This window comes from Pelophylax lessonae (assembly GCF_965119305.1).
Source record: "Pelophylax lessonae genome assembly, chromosome: 3".
In the NCBI taxonomy this organism is placed as follows: Eukaryota; Metazoa; Chordata; class Amphibia; order Anura; family Ranidae; genus Pelophylax; species Pelophylax lessonae.
In genome coordinates this window covers 409,535,908-409,556,682 of record NC_138770.1, presented here as the reverse complement: position 1 = coordinate 409,556,682, position 20,775 = coordinate 409,535,908, and the positions used below count along the sequence as shown (strand labels likewise).

At 41.6% G+C, this 20,775-nt stretch overlaps 2 protein-coding genes across 7 annotated transcripts in view; one reads left to right on the top strand and one right to left on the bottom strand.

Moving 5' to 3' along the window:
* CEP85L (centrosomal protein 85L) overlaps window positions 1–20,775 on the top strand; it is a 347,939-nt gene that overhangs the window by 217,269 nt on the left and 109,895 nt on the right. The gene's annotated exons all lie outside the window — the stretch shown is intronic.
* On the bottom strand, window positions 1,595–19,813 carry PLN (phospholamban). Of its 2 annotated transcripts, none has more exons than XR_014225041.1 (2): window positions 19,677–19,813; window positions 1,595–2,122 (listed from the first exon to the last, which is right to left on the bottom strand). XR_014225041.1 is itself a non-coding variant. In XM_082251210.1 (2 exons), exon 2 carries the CDS (start codon window positions 15,312–15,314, stop codon window positions 15,156–15,158), a length of 159 nt encoding a protein of 52 aa, XP_082107336.1. In that variant the 5' UTR covers window positions 15,315–15,420; window positions 19,677–19,813; the 3' UTR covers window positions 14,809–15,155. The 2 variants fall into 2 exon arrangements, 1 of the variants encoding a protein (XP_082107336.1); XM_082251210.1 differs by lacking the exon at window positions 1,595–2,122 and adding an exon at window positions 14,809–15,420.

Sequence of the window (20,775 nt, the reverse complement as noted above, 5' to 3'; positions counted from 1 at the left end):
GACGGGGCACTGTTCCTCCCACTGACACCAATGATGGGGTATTGTTTATTCACATTGACATCAGGGCATTTTCCACTCATACTGACAGACTGGCCACCCAGTGTCTGAAAAACCATAAAATGGCCCTTTGTTTAGAAAGTTTGGAGACCCTCGTCTCTACTATGGTACAGCATAAACCATACTCTCTGTACGATTATTATTATTATACAGGATTTATAAAGAGCCAATTGTTCAGCGCAATAAAAAGGGGGAGAGTACAGTTACAGCTCAATACAATAGGTTTAGGAGGGCTCTGTTTATGAGAGCTTACAATCGAATTGATTGAATGGAGAGTTACTGTGAATATATGGACCCTAGTATATTACTATATACAGCTATACTGTGAATAAAAACTATGTTGGCACTGTGGCCTGGGGTTAGAGGTTACATTACCACCAGGTACAGTATCTCCATTAAATGCGCATGTTTTCACCTATCTACCGGTACGTTTCCTGGCTTCAGTTTGAAAACCATCAGGTTTTGAGGAAGCACGGTGTGAAACGCGTCAACCCATATTCATTGCCTGTGTTCTTTGTCCTCATGGCTGTCACTTGTATACAGCTCTAATAAACATTTCTGGACTGGCGGGGTGTACAACTGAATTTTTGTTGTTTCTACTGCTATGGATTCGAGCCGGCGCTAGCACCTAGTCTATCCAGTCCTTTTGGATATTATACTTACCTGGGGCAGCATACCGCTCTCCTCTTTTACTGAAAACCATACTGATCGGGCTAATTGGCTTCCATGAAAAAGGACGCTGGTCTGTTTTTGAGTTCATCATCATTGTGACTCTGGTGGTGTAGCATTAGATATCATGCTTTTTCAGGCAATGGCTAAGGAAAACCGTGTTTGTATTCAACAATGATATATAGATACAGTATAAATGTGTGTGCTTTAATAGCTGCTATTTTGGTACTTAGCGGGATATGATGTAACTGCTCTGCTACGTGATTACTGACATTTATTAGCTTGATTTTTGGACAGCCCGTTGACCACAAAAAAAAAAAAACTGAGCATTCTCCCAGTGGACTGAATCTAGAGTTGAACACAATACATTGTTAGGTACATTTCTGTAAGTAAGGATCACAATTCTGAGATGTATTTTCTACATATTACATTTTTAATATTTTTTGAAGTGTGATTCCCAAACATTAAATTAAAAAAGAAGAAGGCATATGTATGTTATAAAAGAAGAATGCATATATATATATATATATATATATATATATATATATATATTATAAAAGTGCAAGTACGCATGAACCCTACAACATGTGAGAGTGCATCTTTATATGCAGTAGCACTAGTGCTCACTAGCTAGTGATGGAATACCTTTGATCTATGGGGATGACCCTAAACCTAAATCAGTGGTCTTTAGTTTTGCAAGACAGTAGGCTTAAAAGATTCTACACATGGCACCTTATTCAGGTATTTAGCCTGAGCATCCATTTGGGAAATTTCCATATTGTGTTGATTTAATAATTGTATATGAAATTGGATGCTATGTTAATGTGCAGTAGCATGCGTTGACTTATGTATGACTCACAAGTGCTTTTACATCACATTTCTGTACTCGGTATAGCAATCCACAGTGCTGCTTCATGGAACTCAGTATACAGTATATATCGCAGCATAGAGATCATCCTGACGGTATGGCTTTAGGCTGGGCTGACTTTTCTAGACTGAATTCATCTTCAGCTAGTCTTCGAAGACATACAGATGTCTAAGTGCATTGGCTCATAAAAATTAATTTGATGGTCAAAAGTCTTTTTTTTGTGATCTTGGCTATCATGACACAAGGCTTGTCCCATAGAGAATGTCCTTGCAGCTCATGGTTAACTCCCGGATAGGTAATACTCTTGGTGGTAGATTGCTGGTTGATATGTCATTGTAATCACAGGGATCCATGGACCCTTACTGAGTTGTCACATGAGTTTTACCAGAATAAACATCAGCAGCAGCACTAAGAAGATCAGAACAAAGTTTAGCATGAGGTTTAGGCCTCTGTTGTTGGCAAGATCCATAATGGCAGGTCCTCTTTCCTAATTCCACTGGGAGGTGTTTGTTATTTCTTCTGGTACACCTGTGGAAATATATATATATAGATTTGTTAATAAGCGTAATTTGTCATAGATTTTCTGCTGCTTGCAGGGATATTGGTAAAAAAAATTCAGAAGATGTACCTGCTTCTTATGTGTGTAAGGCTCATGTTAACATACAAGCAGTGCAGTTTAATAGCCTGTTCCACAACTGGTGACTTTTAATTTTCATACATTCATAGTTGTTCGATACAAGCATTTGAGGTTATGGTCTGAGCTTCCATATCCTAATGAGATAATGGAATACAACCAAATGTAGCCAATAGACAACATCAACTCCCATCCTATCCATTTTGTTGTCTATGGCACCCTTGTGTATCCAATATATGGTTTAGTACTTTAGTACTGGCTGTGTAATGCTATTCAAAAGCTGTATTTTTTTCCCATTTCACGACCTATAGCAGTGGTCTCGGTGTGGCTCGGGGACCGGATGTGGCCTTTTGCTTGCCTTTATCTGGCCCCTGAGGCACTCTTCCTCCCACTGATAGCATCAGTGGGGCACTATCCCCCCCCCCCCACTGAGTGGGGCACTATTTTTCCCACTGATGCCATTAGTGGGCACTATTCCTCCTACTGATGCCATCAGTGGGGCACTATTCCTCCTACTGATGCCATCAGTGGGGCACTATTCCTCCTACTGATGCCATCAGTGGGGCACTATTGCTCCTACTGATGCCATTAGGGGGGCACTATTCCTCCTACTGATGCCATCTGCACTATTCCTCCTACTGATGCCATCAGTGGGGCACTATTCCTCCTACTGATGCCATCAGTGGGGCACTATTCCTCCTACTGATGCCATTAGGGGGGCACTATTCCTCCTACTGATGCCATCAGTGGGGCACTATTCCTCCTACTGATGCCATTAGGGGGGCACTATTCCTCCTACTGATGCCATCTGCACTATTCCTCCTACTGATGCCATCAGTGGGGCACTATTCCTCCTACTGATGCCATCAGTGGGGCACTATTCCTCCTACTAATGCCATTAGGGGGGCACTATTCCTCCTACTGATGCCATCAGTGGGGCACTATTCCTCCTACTGATGCCATTAGGGGGGCACTATTCCTCCTACTGATGCCATCTGCACTATTCCTCCCACTGATGCCATCAGTGGGGCACTATTCCTCCCACTGATGCCATCAACGGGGCACTATTCCTCCCACTATCGATGGACTTTTGGCAGCCGCAATGCACACTAGCTAGTGTATGATGTAGTGCTCTGCCTTTACAGATTGCATTTAGAAACCCTGAGGGCAGAAGCTTGTAGAAAACCTAGAGGGCAGTAGCAAATGTTCATTAGTATGGACTAGGGCTGGGCGATAAATCGATTTAATCGATTTATCGATTTTTTTAGTTTGAAACGATTTTTTTTTTTAAATAACTGGAGTTTTTTATACAATTGTTTTTTCCTCCTTTTTCCGCCTGCCCCCGCGAAACTACACACACCTGGGCTCAGCCAGCTACTAGTCTGCCGCACAGGAACCAAACTCTCCCCAGTACTAGGTACCTATCCTATCACAGCCCCTGGCCTGTACAGACGCACCGCCCCCTTCCTCTCCCGGCAGCTGACGTCACATCCAGGCCGGGGAGTTCTCTGTGTACCTATCACAGCGCGCCGCAGCCCCTGTACAGACGCACCGCCCGCAGCTGATGTCACATCCAGGCGCGGTGGCGGTGGTCCGTTACTGGGGAGAGTTTGGTTCCTGTGCGGTGGACTAGTAGCTGGCTGAGCCCAGGTGTGTATAGTTACGCGGGGGCAGGTGGAAAAAGGCGGACGAAAGCAGAAAAAAAAAACAATTGTAGAAAAAACTCGTTTGAAAAAAAAAAAAATAGTTTCAAACTAAAAAAGCTGGCTGAGCCCAGGTGTGTGTAGTTACCCGGGGGCAGGCGGAACAAGGAGGAAAAAGGCAGAAAAAAGCAGAAAAAAAAAACAATTGTAGAAAAAACTCGTTTGAAAACAAAAAATAGTTTCAAAGTCAAACTAAAAAAGGTGGCCGGTTACTGTGGACTCGTTCTGTGGACTGTACCTATCACAGCGCAGCCCCTGTACAGACGCACCGCCCGCAGCTGACGTCACATCCAGGCGCGGCGGTGGTCCGTTAGAGTCAGACACACATGTACAGCGCTTCTCCTCAGTCCTCCCTCCAGACTCTGCAGTCATTTTTTAAGTACATTGGAAAAAAAAATTGAAAATCGAATCGAAACTTGAATTTTTCTTTTAAAAATCGAAGATTTTTTTTTTTTTTAGGGAAAATTGCCCAGCCCTAGTATGGACCCTAGAATTAATCTTTTTGAGACGTATCCGAAGTGACTTCAATGGTTTGTGGTGGAGGTAGTGTACACTGTAGCAGCGTATCTGCTACAGAGCAAAAGAGAACACATTTCTGGATTCCTGTATGTTGTATAAATGAGCTTTGGAAGTGAACAGTGCGGCTTATAGGGTTCAGGGCAACAGTGGCAGCATTATAAATTTCACTTTTCATGCACGTAAACTAAATAGGTCCTTCACTGTGATCCTGTTGGTCAGCGTGCCCATGGTCATCTGGGTTCTGAGAGCTTGCGGATCTGGTTGGTTTGCCACTAACACCGTATATGATCCCCTACACTTAAGTTCCCCCGTATTACTTAATTCTGCTGTACCTAAACACTGAACATCCAACTTCTTAAAAAATGGTCACCTGACAGTAGCACCTTGTAAACCCTTACAGTGAACCTCCCCTTTTAGTTTCTTAAATATATAATTAAAAGCAGTAGTTTTTTTTTTTTTTTTTTTTCCTCAGCCTGTCTGGGGTGGTTAACTTCTACTTCTCATAAGACCATGCTCATTGACTTTTTTTTTTTATTCAGAAGTACATCTCAACTTAAATCTAAACCCAACTAACCTTTTGATATTGCTTGCTAGCCCTTAGATGGGTTGCTTGAATTCACTTTCTTTTTCAATCCTTTTTTTTACTCTGTGATTTTGCCATTTACACCACTCCTAGGATGGCAACTCACACATCATATCTATGGAGAAGCAGCATTGTCACCCTAGAACTGGATTACAGTAACATTCCCCTTTCCTCCTCCCAATAACATAGATGGGAGAGGTTCTCTAGTCCTTAGCGATAACTAAAAAAAAATGTAATTGATAGGGGTGCAGCAAAGGCAGAGAGCAAGGAAATGTATCTATTCACAAGATTTCTAACAGGATCAGGGTGGGATCTAGCCTATCTGATCTGGGGGTGCAGTTAAAAAAAAGTCAGAGGGCATAATATGTGAGTCACTAACAGTCTATCACACAGTGTAATGACCTGGCAAACACTATTAAAACAGAACCTGTGCCCCCTATATCAGATGTCTCTATCCGAGTCCTGCTTTACATTATGACTACTCTGAGTGCCCCTTTACATCAGGTGTCCCCCCATCAAGAGTGCCCCTTTACATCAGGTGTCCCCCATCGAGTGTAACTTTACATCAGGTGTCCCCCCATCAAGAGTGCCCCTTTACATCAGGTGTCCCCCATCAAGAGTGCCCCTTTACATCAGGTGTCCCCCATCAAGAGTGCCCCTTTACATCAGGTGTCCCCCATCAAGAGTGCCCCTTTACATACATCAGGTGTCCCCATCAAGGGTGCCCCTTTACATACATCAGGTGTCCCCATCAAGAGTGCCCCTTTACATACATCAGGTGTCCCCATGAAGAGTGCCCCCATACATACATCAGGTGTCCCCATGAAGAGTGCCCCCTTGCATCAGGTGTCCCCATGAAGAGTGCCCCCTTGCATCAGGTGTCCCCATGAAGAGTGCCCCCCCTTTACATCAGGTGTCTGCATCAGACTGGATTATGAATCAGCGGATGCACTTTCAGAGAGGGCACAACTAAAACTTAGGTGGGCTGGGGGCACAGCCCTCCCCAGCAACCCCGCACAGCTTTTTTTATTTTTAACAGACCAAATAAGAGAATTTAATTTTAAGGGTCATTTAAACGCAGAGGGTCAGTATTGTTTTTTTTATTTGTCTTAGCATAAGTATATATACATAGTCAAATCAATTAGATTAAACCTGGATTGGTCAGTCATTCCCACCAAAACTGATATTTCAGAACTTTCAAATTTTGGACAGTACGAGGGAGCCCCCTGTCTTTCACTTTTGATTGCACTTATATATATATATATATATATATATATATATATATATATATATATATATATATATATAATATACTGTAAGTGATATATATACTGTATGTGTGTGTAAAAATAAATATATATATATTATATAATATACACTGTGTGTGTGTATGTGTGTGTGTGTGTGTATATATATATATATATATATATATATATATATATATATATATATATATATATATATATATATATATATATATATATATATATAATTATACTGTAAGTGATATATATACTGTATGTATGTGTGTGTGTGTAAATATATATATATATATATATATATAATGATACTAATTGAAATGGCAGGATTTTTAAAATTTTGGATCTGTGAAATATGTCTTCAGTTTTTATTGTCAATATAACTTTACTAAACAGTTTGTTGTAAATGTTAAAATCTTTTTGTGTTTTATTACTTTGAGTCAGCGCACCCAAAACTGATATTGCCATTTTTGGTAGATATAGAAATGAGTGTGAAAACTGAGCTAAACCTATCGCAGGGAAATGCCAATACTGATATTTTCAAGATGTATAAAAAAATGGTGGAGACTCAGCCGAGCACAACTCCTAGGGCTCTGAATGACTTACCTCTGCTAACTTTTTGAAGATAAATGTGTGACTTAAGTTTGGCTTTTGCTTCCACTCCCTGGGTTCTGCTCTTAGGACGTTGAATAGGTCAAGTAGTGAGGGAGCAGAAGAATGCCATGATTGGGATCAGGCCACTGGGAACTGGAAGCAGAGTTCCTCCTTAATACTGGCAGAAGAAGAAGATAAAGCAAAGCTTTATGTGTGAATTGTATAACACAGAGGACCCCGCTAGTTTGGCAGGACTGGAGAGCCTAGCAGAGATTGTGAGAGCTCGCTTTTGCTTCTTTTCAGCATTTTTGGATGGCATTCATATTGAGTTACCATGGCAGCGAGACAATATTTTGTACTGCTGAACTTTTAAACTGGGAACATTTTCATACCCACCATTACAAAAATAATTCCAGCTAATCATTATAAGCCTTTAATAGCCTAGAGTGTTTGTATGCATATAAACAATGTGTGCCTGCTAAATCCGAATAATTCACCAGTATCTGATATGTAAACAGGAAAAAAACATGAAGAAACTAGATTTCTAAATTGACAAATCTGGCTTTAGTCACGTGTTCAGATTCTTTTTTATTTCAGATCTATATTTGTAAAGTGCGAACACATTATGCAGCACATTACAAAGGAACCTCCAGCCAATCCCCAATGAGGTTGCGCTCTCCCTGTCTCTGCCCCACGCAAACACATGCATACACGCATCCTGATTTTCACAGAGCTCCTTATATCTATATTGATTTTTTTAGGTGCTTAAAGTGCTATATTTTATGTGCAAAATGTGATAAATAATTTAATAAATAATTGTGTAAGCTGCTTGCTGCAATGAAAAGTGCTAGTGCTCTTTTAAAGTATAATGGTCAATGGTTGCAGCGCTGCTTATGGATACCTGTGCAAATATGCTTAGACATAGTCACAACGTTCATAAAATTAATAGAATTAATAAAATGCAAAAACATTCATATAAAGTGCTTCAACAATGGTGCATATCACAAATAAATATATATATAATGTCCATATGTCAATCCTCCCGAGTATCAAAGTGCTTAAGTGCTTGATCCGTGCTGTATGAGGGGTTTCCCCCTTTGGTTATCTACTTACCACAATGTGGTTAAAAGCAGGCATGGAATGCTGGTAAACTTTGTACACAGCTTCTTATATGCTGTTGGGAAGATTGTTGCTGAAAAGATCCTTAAATATAGTGATGAATCCTAAGTGTCCTCATAGAAAGAAAACTTGTTTATGCTGTTCTCCCGTGTGCAATAGCTCTTGTCTTGTCTTATCTCAGCAGACTACACAGGCTATGTAGTCTGCTGAGATAAGACAAGACAAGAGCTATTGCACACAGGAGAACAGCATAAACAAGTTTTCTCATGCCTCATGCACAACGTCCAGTGTGCATGAGGCCTTTTACTGCTGGGGTGCAGCTAAATTTCAGGATCTCGCTAAAACCAGGACTTCAGCACTTTAAAGTATAACAGGAACATTTTTTTTTTTTTTTTAAGTTTTGGATAGAATACAGAAGGACTAGAACCCCTGACAGTTTTTATCTCTATTTGTCCTGTTTACCATTATCATTGAAAGTAAAAGAAAATCCCAAATTTTGGGTTGTCCCCCATGAAAGTACCGTATTTTCCGGCGTTAAAGACGACTTTTTAGCCCCTGGAAATCTTCTCAAAAGTCAGGGGTCGTCTTATAGGCCCGGGTATTGTCTTATAGGCCGAAACTGGAGAATATGCGGTGGAGGGGGAGGGGGGGGGGGTCTCAAAAACATCCACGGTATGGAAAAAGAGAGGGAACGTGGCGATGTGAACCAGTGTCTGACCTGTGACCCGCCTGCCCTTGTATCCTATTACTCTCCGTCCCTGCGTCTCGCTCCTGAGGCCTGCTAGGTCTCCCTGTGAGATTGGTATCCCTGCCGCAACAAGCCGAGCACCGAGCCGATACAGCCACATATTAACCCTTAGATGGCGGAGCTGCATGGATGGATGGCTACAGCGGGCGGAGAGGAAGGTGAGCGGTGTGGAGTACGGGGAGATGATGGCTACAGCGGGCGGAGAGGAAGGTGAGCAGTGTGGCATACAGGGAGATGATCAGACATGGGAGTAAGTCACACATGTGCAAGTCACAAGCAAGTCTCAAGTCTTAACCTTTAAGTCTCAAGCAAGTCCCAAGTTACTGTGGCAAAAAGCAAGCAAGTCAAGTCCAGTCCCTGCTAGAAGTCAAGCAAGTCAAGTCATTTATTTTGGTCAAGTCACAAATCAAGTCAAAATACTGATCTACCCTAATTTTCACCTTTAAATCAGATAAAAGTAAGTGGTCAGGAAAGGTTTTGTTTTATTTTCAACATTAACAAAACAGCTTAGTGCTTTTTTCTTGGCATATTAAAGAAACACTTTGAATGCCCAAACAGCTCAAAATCCTTCCTCCGGTCATGTTTCAACACCACAGTCACTAAAAACATGTTAAGTATTTCCATTGATAAACAGCCACTGTCCTAAAAATCAGAACACACTGAGGTGTTTTAAGTGACTGTGGTGTCAGAAACATAACAGGCACATTAATTTTGCTTTAACACATCTTGAGAAAATGCAAATATTTAATAACTTAAAAAAGTAAAGTCATTTCGAGTCATATGTCTCAAGTCAAAGTCAAGTCTCAAGTCATGAATACCAAGTCAAAGTCAAGTCGAGTCTTTTATTAATTTTAGTCAAGCAAGTCTCAAGTCCTCAAACTGGTGACTTAAGTCTGACGCAAGTCAAGTCATGTGACTCAAGTCCCCCACCTCTGGAGATGATGGCTACAGCGGGTAGAGAGGAGAGGAAGCTGAGCGGTGTGGAGTACGGGGAGATGATGGCTACAGCGGGCGGAGAGGAAGGTGAGCGGTGTGGAGTACGGGGAGATGATGGCTACAGCGGGCTGAGAGGAGAGGAAGGTGAGCGGTGTGGAGTACGGGGAGATGATGGCTACAGCAGGTGGAGAGGAGAGGAAGGTGAGCGATGTGGAGTACGGGGAGATGATGGCTACAGCGGGCGGAGAGGAGAGGAAAGTGAGCGGTGTGGAGTACGGGGAGATGATGGCTACAGCGGGCGGAGAGGAGAGGAAAGTGAGCGGTGTGGAGTACGGGGAGATGATGGCTACAGCGGGTGGAGAGTAGAGGAAGGTGAGCGGTGTGGAGTACGGAGAGATCATGGTTACAGCGGGCGGAGAGGAGAGGAAGGTGAGCGGTGTGGAGTACGGAGAGATGATGGCTACAGCGGGCGGAGAGTAGAGGAAGGTGAGCGGTGTGGAGTACGGGGAGATGATGGCTACAGCGGGCGGAGAGGAAGGTGAGCGGTGTGGAGTACGGGGAGATGATGGCTACAGCGGATGGGGAGGAGAGGAAGGTGAGCGGTGTGGAGTACGGGGAGATGATGGCTACAGCGGGTGGAGAGGAGAGGAAGGTGAGTGGTGTGGAGTACGGGAAGATGATGGCTACAGCGGGCGGAGAGGAAAGTGAGCGGTGTGGAGTATGGGGAGATGATGGCTACAGCGGGCGGAGAGGAGAGGAAGGTGAGCGGTGTGGAGTACAGGGAGATGATGGCTACAGCGGGCGGAGAGGAGAGGAAGGTGAGCGGTGTGGAGTATGGGGAGATGATGGCTACAGCGGGCGGAGAGGAGAGGAAGGTGAGCGGTGTGGAGTATGGGGAGATGATGGCTACAGCGGGCGGAGAGGAGAGGAAGGTGAGCGGTGTGTGAGCGGTGTGTGAGCGGTGTGTGAGCGGTGGGTGAGCGGTGTGGAGTACGGGGAGATGATGGCTACAGCGGGCGGAGAGGAAGGTGAGCGGTAGGTGAGCGGTATGGAGTACAGGGAGATGATGGCTACAGCGGACGGGGAGGAGAGGAAGGTGAGCGGTGTGGAGTACGGGGAGATGATGGCTACAGCGGGTGGAGAGGAGAGGAAGGTGAGTGGTGTGGAGTACGGGAAGATGATGGCTACAGCGGGCGGAGAGGAGAGGAAAGTGAGCGGTGTGGAGTATGGGGAGATGATGGCTACAGCGGGCGGAGAGGAGAGGAAGGTGAGCGGTGTGGAGTACAGGGAGATGATGGCTACAGCGGGCGGAGAGGAGAGGAAGGTGAGCGGTGTGGAGTACAGGGAGATGATGGCTACAGCGGGCGGAGAGGAGAGGAAGGTGAGCGGTGTGGAGTATGGGGAGATGATGGCTACAGCGGACGGAGAGGAGAGGAAGGTGAGCGGTGGGTGAGCGATATGGAGTACAGGGAGATGATGGCTACAGCGGGCGGAGAGGAGAGGAAGGTGAGCGGTGTGGAGTATGGGGAGATGATGGCTACAGCGGGCGGAGAGGAGAGGAAGGTGAGCGGTGTGGAGTATGGGGAGATGATGGCTACAGCGGGCGGAGAGGAGAGGAAGGTGAGCGGTGGGTGAGCGGTGTGGAGTACGGGGAGATGATGGCTACAGCGGGCGGAGAGGAAGGTGAGCGGTAGGTGAGCGGTATGGAGTACAGGGAGATGATGGCTACAGCGGGCGGAGAGGAGAGGAAGGTGAGCGGTGTGGAGTACGGGGAGATGGACACTGGATCAGCATTCAGGGATAGCAGCTTTCATGGGGATACACAGCTTCATGGCTACAGCAGGGCAGAGAGGAAAGGAAGGTGAGCTGTATCAGTTACCATATTGAAATCAAATCTGATGTTTTTTTTATTTGGTGTGCGTGTGCGGCGAGTATATCCCAAACTCTTTTTTAACTGGAAAAGTTGGGGGTCGTCTTATACGCCAGGAAAATACGGTAATAGAGGGGAAATCTTCCAATTTGGACACTAGATCTGGTGACCTGGGGCTCCCCAAGGAATTCCCTTAATTTGCAGGGATTATGGGAGGGGAAGCATAGGGAATTCTCCGCAATGTGAAACGGATGACACAAAAAAAGAATCTGTCAGGAGTTATAACCCTCCTGTGCTCTATACAAAATGAAAAAAAAAAAAGTTTTGTCTATAGTTTTACTTTAACCACTTGACCTCTGTAAGATTTACCCCACTTCATGACCAGGACATTTTTTGTGATACGGCATTGTGTTACAATATCTCACAATTGCGCGGTCGTGCAACACTGTACCTAAATAAATTTTTCCACAAATAGGGCTTTCTTTTGGTGGTATTTTATCACCACTGGGTTTTTTATTTTTTGCGCTATAAACAAAAAAAAGTCTAAAATTTTGAAAAAAATAAATGTATATTTTTTTTTTACTATCTGCTAGAAATCCGGTCCAATATAAAAATGTTTTAAACATTTTTTTTCATAAATTTAGGCCAATATGTATTCTGCTACATGTTTTTGGTTAACAAAAAATCCCAAAAAGCGTATATTGATTGGTTTACACAAACGTTATAGTGTCTACAAACTATGGGATATATTTATGGAAGTTTTATTTATTTTTTATACTAGTAATAGTGGCGATGAGAGACTTATAGTGGGACTGCGATATTGCCGCAGACATCCTGACACTTTTAAGTCCAGAATTGCATATATACAGTAAAACTGCTATGAGCAGGCAGAAAGCATTTACTCCAGGCTGGAATAGTACATTACTCTGTGTTCTATTCATTTAAAAAATTCACTCTATTAATAAATAGAACCAACATAAATTCTAGAATCTTTCCCAATATCATCCTCCTATATTTCCCTTCATAGAGCCAATGGAAGTGAGACGTAGCAGGACTGTAAACCAGTCAAGGCCTTGTTGCGTTGTGGTGTTCGCATGTGAATGTGCTTACAGGAATGGAGAGTAGAGGGATGACCTTATGAAGGTGCTGCTACTCCGTCATTGTCTACTAACAGGCTGTATTTAATCACAGGGTAGTTTGAAGGGATGTCCAGAACCTGGCTGTACTACTTGCCTAGGGTATATGGATCACAATACTGGTACACACAAAATTATTTTAGCAGGCAGCACAGTTAATAGTTTTTAAATATTTTACATAACTTGCCTAGAGATTAATTTTAGTTCCATGTTAATTTTTTTTGGTTCGCCCAAGAGTCTGCAGTAAAAAAGTTGAGCCATGATATGGTCTTGTATTTTTATGTGTAAATCTGAAAGTGATGTGCAGTAATCAGACTTTCAGCTTGAGACTCTAATACAAAAGTTACCTAGATGGGCCTGCTTTTAAAGGCCGGTTCACAGTGGTGCCATGGAAGACATTGCATGTGATTCGCACCTCACTGCTATACAAATTACATCCACGTTTTTGCGATGCAAATTCAGCCATACAGATTGTATGGCTGAATTTCCATCGAATTCGGACCAAAGTCGTGCAGGACCCTTTTTTTGGTCCGCACCAGAAACAGATCGCATGGGTGTTCACACCTAAGCAGGCTGATTCCTGCCCGAATTGACAGTTCGCACTGCGATATGCAAACTAATCTGGGGGCGTCATTAACTTTGTATGAACACTCCCAGCAGTTCGCATATGGCAGTGTGAACTGCCTGTGAGTTGGGTGTGAGGCGGGAACCCACAGTGGATTCGCAGGGTTCCTGCATCGCACCAATGTGAACCGGCACTAAAAGCATTCAGAAAATCTCTTCTAGTCAGTCAGTTTTTCTTTACCTGGACCTGCCTCAATCTATTTTCTAAGTAACAAGGACTAAAGTCAATATTTGACATATACCTGTGTTGGTTTACAATCTTCCCACTAACCCAGCCTTATTTGTTGAGAACTACTACTATACAAGAGTGACAAGTGAAACCACTCGGCAACCAATCAGCAGCCATATTGTATTCCAACTGAAAGGTGAAATCCAATTGAAAGCTGGCAGCGATTTTCTTGCTCTTTTCTATGCCTTATTACCTAATTCTGCATTCTTTTCCATTTTTTTTCCTGGATCTGTTTTCTTTTTTATACTCAACTTTGGTTTTTGCCCAATTATACGGGCTTTTTTTTTTTTTCTCTTTTTGACCTATATCTCCACTTGCTTACTTTTAAATTTGCAATGTTCTTTTATTTCTCTTAAAACAATCTATACTAAGAGCTATACCTATGTTGTCGACTGTATTTTTTTTTTTTAGTACTCATAGGCTCTATTTTATATCAATAAATCCACATCCTAAAAACAATTATCAAAATGCTGTATTACATACTCGGACACTATGAGATTCGTTTTCTGTATTCTGCAAAAAACCTGGTTGATCCTTCTGCTCTCTATCTCCATCTACTGTCCATGTCCCCAATTCAGCATTTCCTCCCTATCACATCTGAGCAGCCTTTGTGACTACAGAGTCACACATGTGGGTGTATACACAGTGGTAAATGACAGCCTGCTCCTTCCCTCCTCCTCTATGCTTACTAACCAGCTAAACACAATGGGGGTGGGATGTTACATGTAGCTTAATGGAGGCTTCCCCTCCCTCTTATTCTAAAACACAGGCTGGAACAGCGTGACACAGAAATCTGCCCATACCATGTTATTTCCACAAAATAACGAAAATTTTATTTCAAATATATATGTGTATGACCATTTCAAACTGTTTATTAATATTATTTTTACTCTGTATTTTGAACATGTGACCAGTAGCAGAGGATTAGAAGCTCATCCTGTTTATATTTCCCTGCAAACAGGCTGGGAGAGAGCTGGGTCTTGTGACAGCTGTAGATCAATTAGGAAAAGATACTTCAATGTTTTTTTTTTTTCTTTTTTTAATTTAAATAGTTAGTGCCATCATCCACAAAAAAAAAAATAGAAGGGACAATGTAAATTCAACAGTGTGTGTTTAATATCACTTTAAGTTTCGTTTCTCCCTTTTTTTCTGTAAACTGTTATGATGAAATTTTTTTTTTATGAAAACCTGTACTGCAGTTTCTTACAGTAAGTCACGTAAGTTAGCAGTGACATTCTTTGCAGTGAACATGTTTTATTTGAACATTCTCATAGTGACAATAACTACATAGCCCTAATGTTACAGGAAAAACATCTTCAAGCTATACATGTCTTCAGGCAGGCAGTCATGACTTGCACAGTAAGTGAAAGCTTACTTGTAATCCCTTCATACATGAGCAGAATCACAGTAATGCATTACAGGCTGCAGCAAAAGCATGTTACAGAATGTTTATTACTCCATATGTATGCTAATATATAAAAATGAGTTTACATCTAGAATGACCAGATGCTCACTGCATGCTTCTAAATGACATATTGAATCTTTACAGTGAGTCCTCCATGGGGACCTTTTATAGTCTATGCAGTGGGGTGGTTCAGTAAAGGGCCTCAGAGGAGCATCACAATGATACAGATGAGAAGAAGACAGATGAGAATCAGAGAGAAGTTGATAAAGAGTTCCTGTAAGTTTTGTCTGGTCTGCGGGTTGACCTCAATGTTTGAGGCTCTTCTCATGGCAGAGCGGGTTATGTGCTGGACCTTCTCCATAGCTAGAGGAGGACAGGGAGGTGCAGGTTACAGAAGAGGTGCAGAAAGAGAGAGTGGCCTTCCGTGTGCAAGGTGAAAGAGGACCTTAGTCTTCTCTGTGCTGAAACTGGGTAAGCAGGAGAGTGGAAAGTTAGACAGCTAACTGTGCACGTGAATCATGCAATTTAAGAAGTGATTATATTAATAGAAAACAAGGTTATTTCATCACAGAAAAAGACCCAAGTTAGCCTTAGTAGTCATTTGGATGCAAACATTCTTGAAACCACTATTACTTGTATGTTCTGGAGAAAGTAGATACCTAGACAGGACCTGTGGAAAAATCTCATCAACTAGGACACCGCAGCAAAAATAGTTTTTTTTTTGTAAAGTATGCAAAGTTTAGAATGTCAAGTTTTGGTGTTTGCACCCTTGTTTGCCCTCCTTTCCTGTATCGTTGGCAGTGACCATCAGAAAATTTTGGAACACAGACCATAATAAGAAAGACAGCACCCCATAACAAGCCTCGTTGTTGAGGGCCCAAACAAAACCGTTCCTTCACTGATGTTTCTGAGCCTCGGGGTTCTCCTTTCTAGGATGACAGAGCCCTCCTCAAACATCTGAGGCTCAGAGGCTTGGCTTTTTCTATTTTTGATCCATAATATGGGATCAGTTGCAGGTGTGCACTCCCCATCAGTAAAGTTTAGGGCAGGGGTGTCCAAACTACGGCCCTCCATCTGTTGCGGAACTACACGTCCCATGAGGCATTGTAAATCTCTGACATTCACAGACATAACTAGGCATGATGGGAATTGTAGTTTCTGAACAGCTGGAGGGCCATAGTTTGGACACCCCTGGTTTAAGGCCAGGTGCTGGATGGATTTGTCTTTAGTAGTTAAACCTGACTTGAAGACTGTCTAGTAGTAAATGTTTTGGCTGTAGTTCCACTTTGAAAATTAGCACAATACAGTAGAAAATCACATTTTATAACAACATCACAGTACAGAATTCATCTCCTTGCTTTTAGTGTTACAATTTTTTTACAATTTTACCTGTTTTGCTGTACTGCTATGCTTTTTTCCATAAAACGTTTTCCCCATAAGTAAATGGTATCTATGGCTTCCAAATTGTATTGTAGTCTACTGCTCTTCACATCACATTTAATGCGGTTTGTTAATATAGTTCATTCTGTAGTCCATATTAGGCTAAGAAAACACATGCCATCAGTCTGGGCACTGTAACATTCCAGCATTCACTTGGCTATATACTGGATTCTCAGGCAGAGACATAAACCAGAAGCGTATAGCTGTGTTATAAGCGGATGTCTGCTGCACATATATCAGCAGATCATTACTTGCACAGCACTGTAGAGACAATGCATTATACGGATTATGTCCCCATCATATACTGAATAAAAAAAGACAGCTGATGATATAGTGCATCCATTTCCTGAAAATGGCGCAAAGTGTCCAAATTTCTGTTGCTTTGATTTATAACAAGGCAGTGCCTGAAAGGTTTTACATCCATATACAAAGTATTATATTTCTATAGAAAAACTAGTATTAAACTAGTATTAAAACTACTTTCTTCCTAGGTGTTAAAGAAAAACTCTAGATTGGATTTTGGTGAAATGAGATCACCGTAGTCTTGTATTCTCGCCAAACTTAGTGAGTCCAGAGCTCCTTGTGGTCTAGTGGGTAGCACATTCGGTGCGCTTTATCCTAATATGTCTTCCGGTGAAGTGTCAGATATACCACTTAGGTTTTTATGGGGCAATAAAATGAAGGCCCACATCAAAGGAACCCAGAAGTTCTCCATATGAGACTTGGGTTCAGTGAAATGGAGACACTCAACTGAGTGAGATAACACACCATCACTCCACCAAATAGCTTGGTACAGTTCCACTTTTAGGAGTCACTTAGTGTGATAATTTGATTGGCGTCTTTATGATTGCCCTAGGGGTACCCAGATTTTGGTGGAATGGAATGAGATCACCTAAGCCTTGTATTCTCACCAAACTTAGTGAATCTGGAGCACTTTGTGGTCTGGTGCTTAGCACATCTGGTGCACTTTATCCTAATATAGCGTTCTGGACATTTTGTACATGGGCAACTCTTATCCTCATATTGATTAGTGGTTCCAAATAACTACCGTTATTGTGTCTGTTCCCTACTGCAGTAGTTATTATTTGGAACCACTAATCAATATAACTACTGCAGTAGGGAACAGACACAAAAACAGTTGTTATTATTTTGAACCTCTAATCAATATGAGGATTGGAGTTGCCTATCTATAAAATGTCCAGAACAATATCTTCCAGTAAAGTGTCCGATATATCACCTAGAAGTGCTCCATATAAGACTTGGGTTTGGTGAAATGGGGACACTCAGGTGAGTGAGCGAACACGCCACCTCTAAACCAAATAGCTTGGTACAGTTCAGCTTTTAGGAGTCACTTAGTGTGATTATTTCATTGACATCCCCATGATTACCCTAAGGGGACCGATGTGTATCTTTACAAATTGTACAAAATGACGAAAGCCGTCATTTACTGAAAAGCATATACGCACATACTGAATGGATCTGTTAATGATCTTTTCTCTATTTTGTCTGCACTCCCTTTAGCTTAGGTTTAGTGTCAATCGAATAGGTTGGCTAACATGTTCTATAGCAGGGATTTGCACGTTAATATTTAGGATTTAGACTGTCCAATCCAAGAGCCAGCAGGATTTTTTAGAAGCCAGCTACATTGACAACAACTGGAAAAAAAGTAATCGAATGCCTAGTGTTCTGTCATCAAATGCCATGTAAACCAAAGGACTGCCCTAGCTTGTCATGATTCCGAGCTCAGTTCTACACTATAATCCTACCATTCTGTTTCTTTTGACCTAGAAGGAAAGGAATTGCTTGAATTTCCAGTATGTGGCTCTATCTTCCTAAACCCACATGGGCACATCAAGGATATCGGGGGATTTTCAGAAGGTCACGAGTGGGGGAAAAACAGAGCCCAGAGGATAAAAATAAGTGATTGTGTCCTTTGTAGTCTTTCCCGGCTTGCTGGAATGATGAGGCATTAATTAACCTCCGTTGTTATTTCCAGTAAACAATTTCTAGTGCTTTAGTTACATATTTGGAACCTTTTTCTTTAGAGTGAGCAAGCCATATGGATGATAATTGTGGGATGTTGTAGCCTAAACGTGCCTTGTTTTATTAATACTCCTAACGTAAAGCCAAACTTTTCTGGGAATTGAGTGGCTTTTGCTGCCCCCAGGATATGAACGTAAGCAGCCTATTTCATCATGTCCCTGTGGAATTCATTTAACATCCTCTGCAACAGAGAATAAGAGACTTTATGCAACTACATTGATTAAATACACCTTTTCTCTTCAACTCCTGGATGATTTGTCAATGGATATGTACGATGTATGATTAGCATTAATGGTGAGGTTCTGACTCTCTATCTGTCCGGTGTTCTGTAGATGCCCATATTCTGTAACTGCACCGCCTGCAGGTTCAAGTAGAACACTAGTTTAGTGGTCTTTCTGCATGTTGGTTTATTCCTCTCTTTAAATTCTCTACTAATCTACAGAAATATTGAAAGCTGCTTTTATTGATCACCATTTCGGTTTTTTTTTAATCCTGGGTAGAGTGTTGCTTTCTTTCACAATATTGCAATTACTCACTTTTTCATGTTTTACATCTTTTGATCTGGTGACAATGTATTTGTATTATTTCTACTTGCCTCCTCCATCTTCTGGTAAATGTTGACGAGTTATTATTTTATGTGTCTCCTATCGATTGTATAGGTAATTAGTAGTAATCTAGAGAAATATTGAAAGCTACGTTTGTAGATCACCATTCAGTTTTTTAATCCTGGGTAGAGTGTATAGTACTACTACTAAAAATTTGCAGGTGCTGGGTGGAAAATTGTTAGCTAATCAGATGCAATCACTTTTAAGATCTTCAGGCCTCCACAGGTGGTGTAACTGTTTGAATACTCACTTTTTGCTACGTTTTTTGCGTCTTTTTATCTGGTGACAATTTATTACTATTATTTCTACTTATCCCTTCTCCACCTGTTAAATGTTGATGTTTATTATTTTATGTGTCTGTTAAATGTTGATGAGTTATTATTTTTTGTGTTCCTATAGATTGTATAGGTAATTAATCGTAATCTAATTTTGTTTCTTTTTTCCTCCTGTGGAATAAAGGTAAGCTAAAGTTTTACAGAAATAATGGAAGAGCTGATCTAATGCTTAGAGTTTGGTCTAATTTTGACCCAGGCTGGAGAAGTGCCAGCATTTTTTAGTGTGTCCTTATTGTTTTTAGTAAACCATCTCTAATTGTGGTCCTATTTCCAGAGAGCACTGATAGTAAGCAGCCTTACCTTGTTAGCTTTGCAGAAGGTCTAGGTCAACGTGCCTCAGGCTACAGGAAACTTTTCATCCCACCCTTCCTAGCGTTGTGTGTCAATGCTGGGAGTTTGTCACTCAGTTTATGGGAACAATTGAGGAGGTGTGGAAGGAAGAGAGAGGGGGCTGGCTGTATAAAACAGAACTTCCAGAGGCAAGCCCCCTGACATCACATAGGAATGCTGCTGTTTTGGATTGGGAGCTATTTCATTTATCCTAAGCCCTCTTAATGACACATAGAGTATGTATTAAAAAAGATTGCCTATGCATATGCAGCATAAGTATTGGCTGCTTTGAGTCTCTTGTTCTGCCAGCACTGTATAAAATGTTTCCTGTGAATCAGTATTATAACGCTTTCCCTTTGCTTCAAGGCTTCCCTTGCCCTTTTCTTTATGGTCAAAAATATTTGTCATTGACATGCAACACTGCTCTTCAACATCTCTGTATTTTCTATCCAGTAAGGGGATTTTAGCTTGAAAATAGTTTAACTTTTCCTCGCTCACTTGCACAATATAACGCTGAATTTTCATGGCAGTTAGGTTGACCAAAGGACTATTGACTAATGACATTGGTGGTTTATGATTGATTGGTATGGTTCACATTGGACACTGCAGGTTGCCCTTTAGTCTTGGTCGAAATAGTATGGCTTTTGTCCTCTTATGGCAGGGTAGAAGATGGATGTCAAACCATTTTTGAACAAGAAGATTCTGGAAATGTGTTTTTGGAGTGTTACATTTTTTTTCGACAATGCAACCGTTAGAGGCACAAAAATGATTGTTACAGAATAGGTGAGCTGATCATAAAATAGTCTGTTAAGAAATTAATGTGCCAGAAGACTGTTGAATACCGTAGACAGTTTTGTTTGTAATGAGTGATTGGCTAGAGAACAGGCAGATCTCGGATACATTTTTCCTTGCAAAATGATTTTGGTATTGTATGGTTACCTGACACATGATCTATCATCGCATGTGTGTATATATATATATATATATATATATATATATATATATATATATATTTATATATATATACCAAAAGTATTTGGACACCTGCCTTTACCCGCACATGAACTTT

Coding starts and splice junctions, on each gene's coding strand:
- PLN (XM_082251210.1), bottom strand. CDS start 15,314: ATGGAGAAGGTCCAGCACATAACCCGCTCTGCCATGAGAAGAGCCTCA.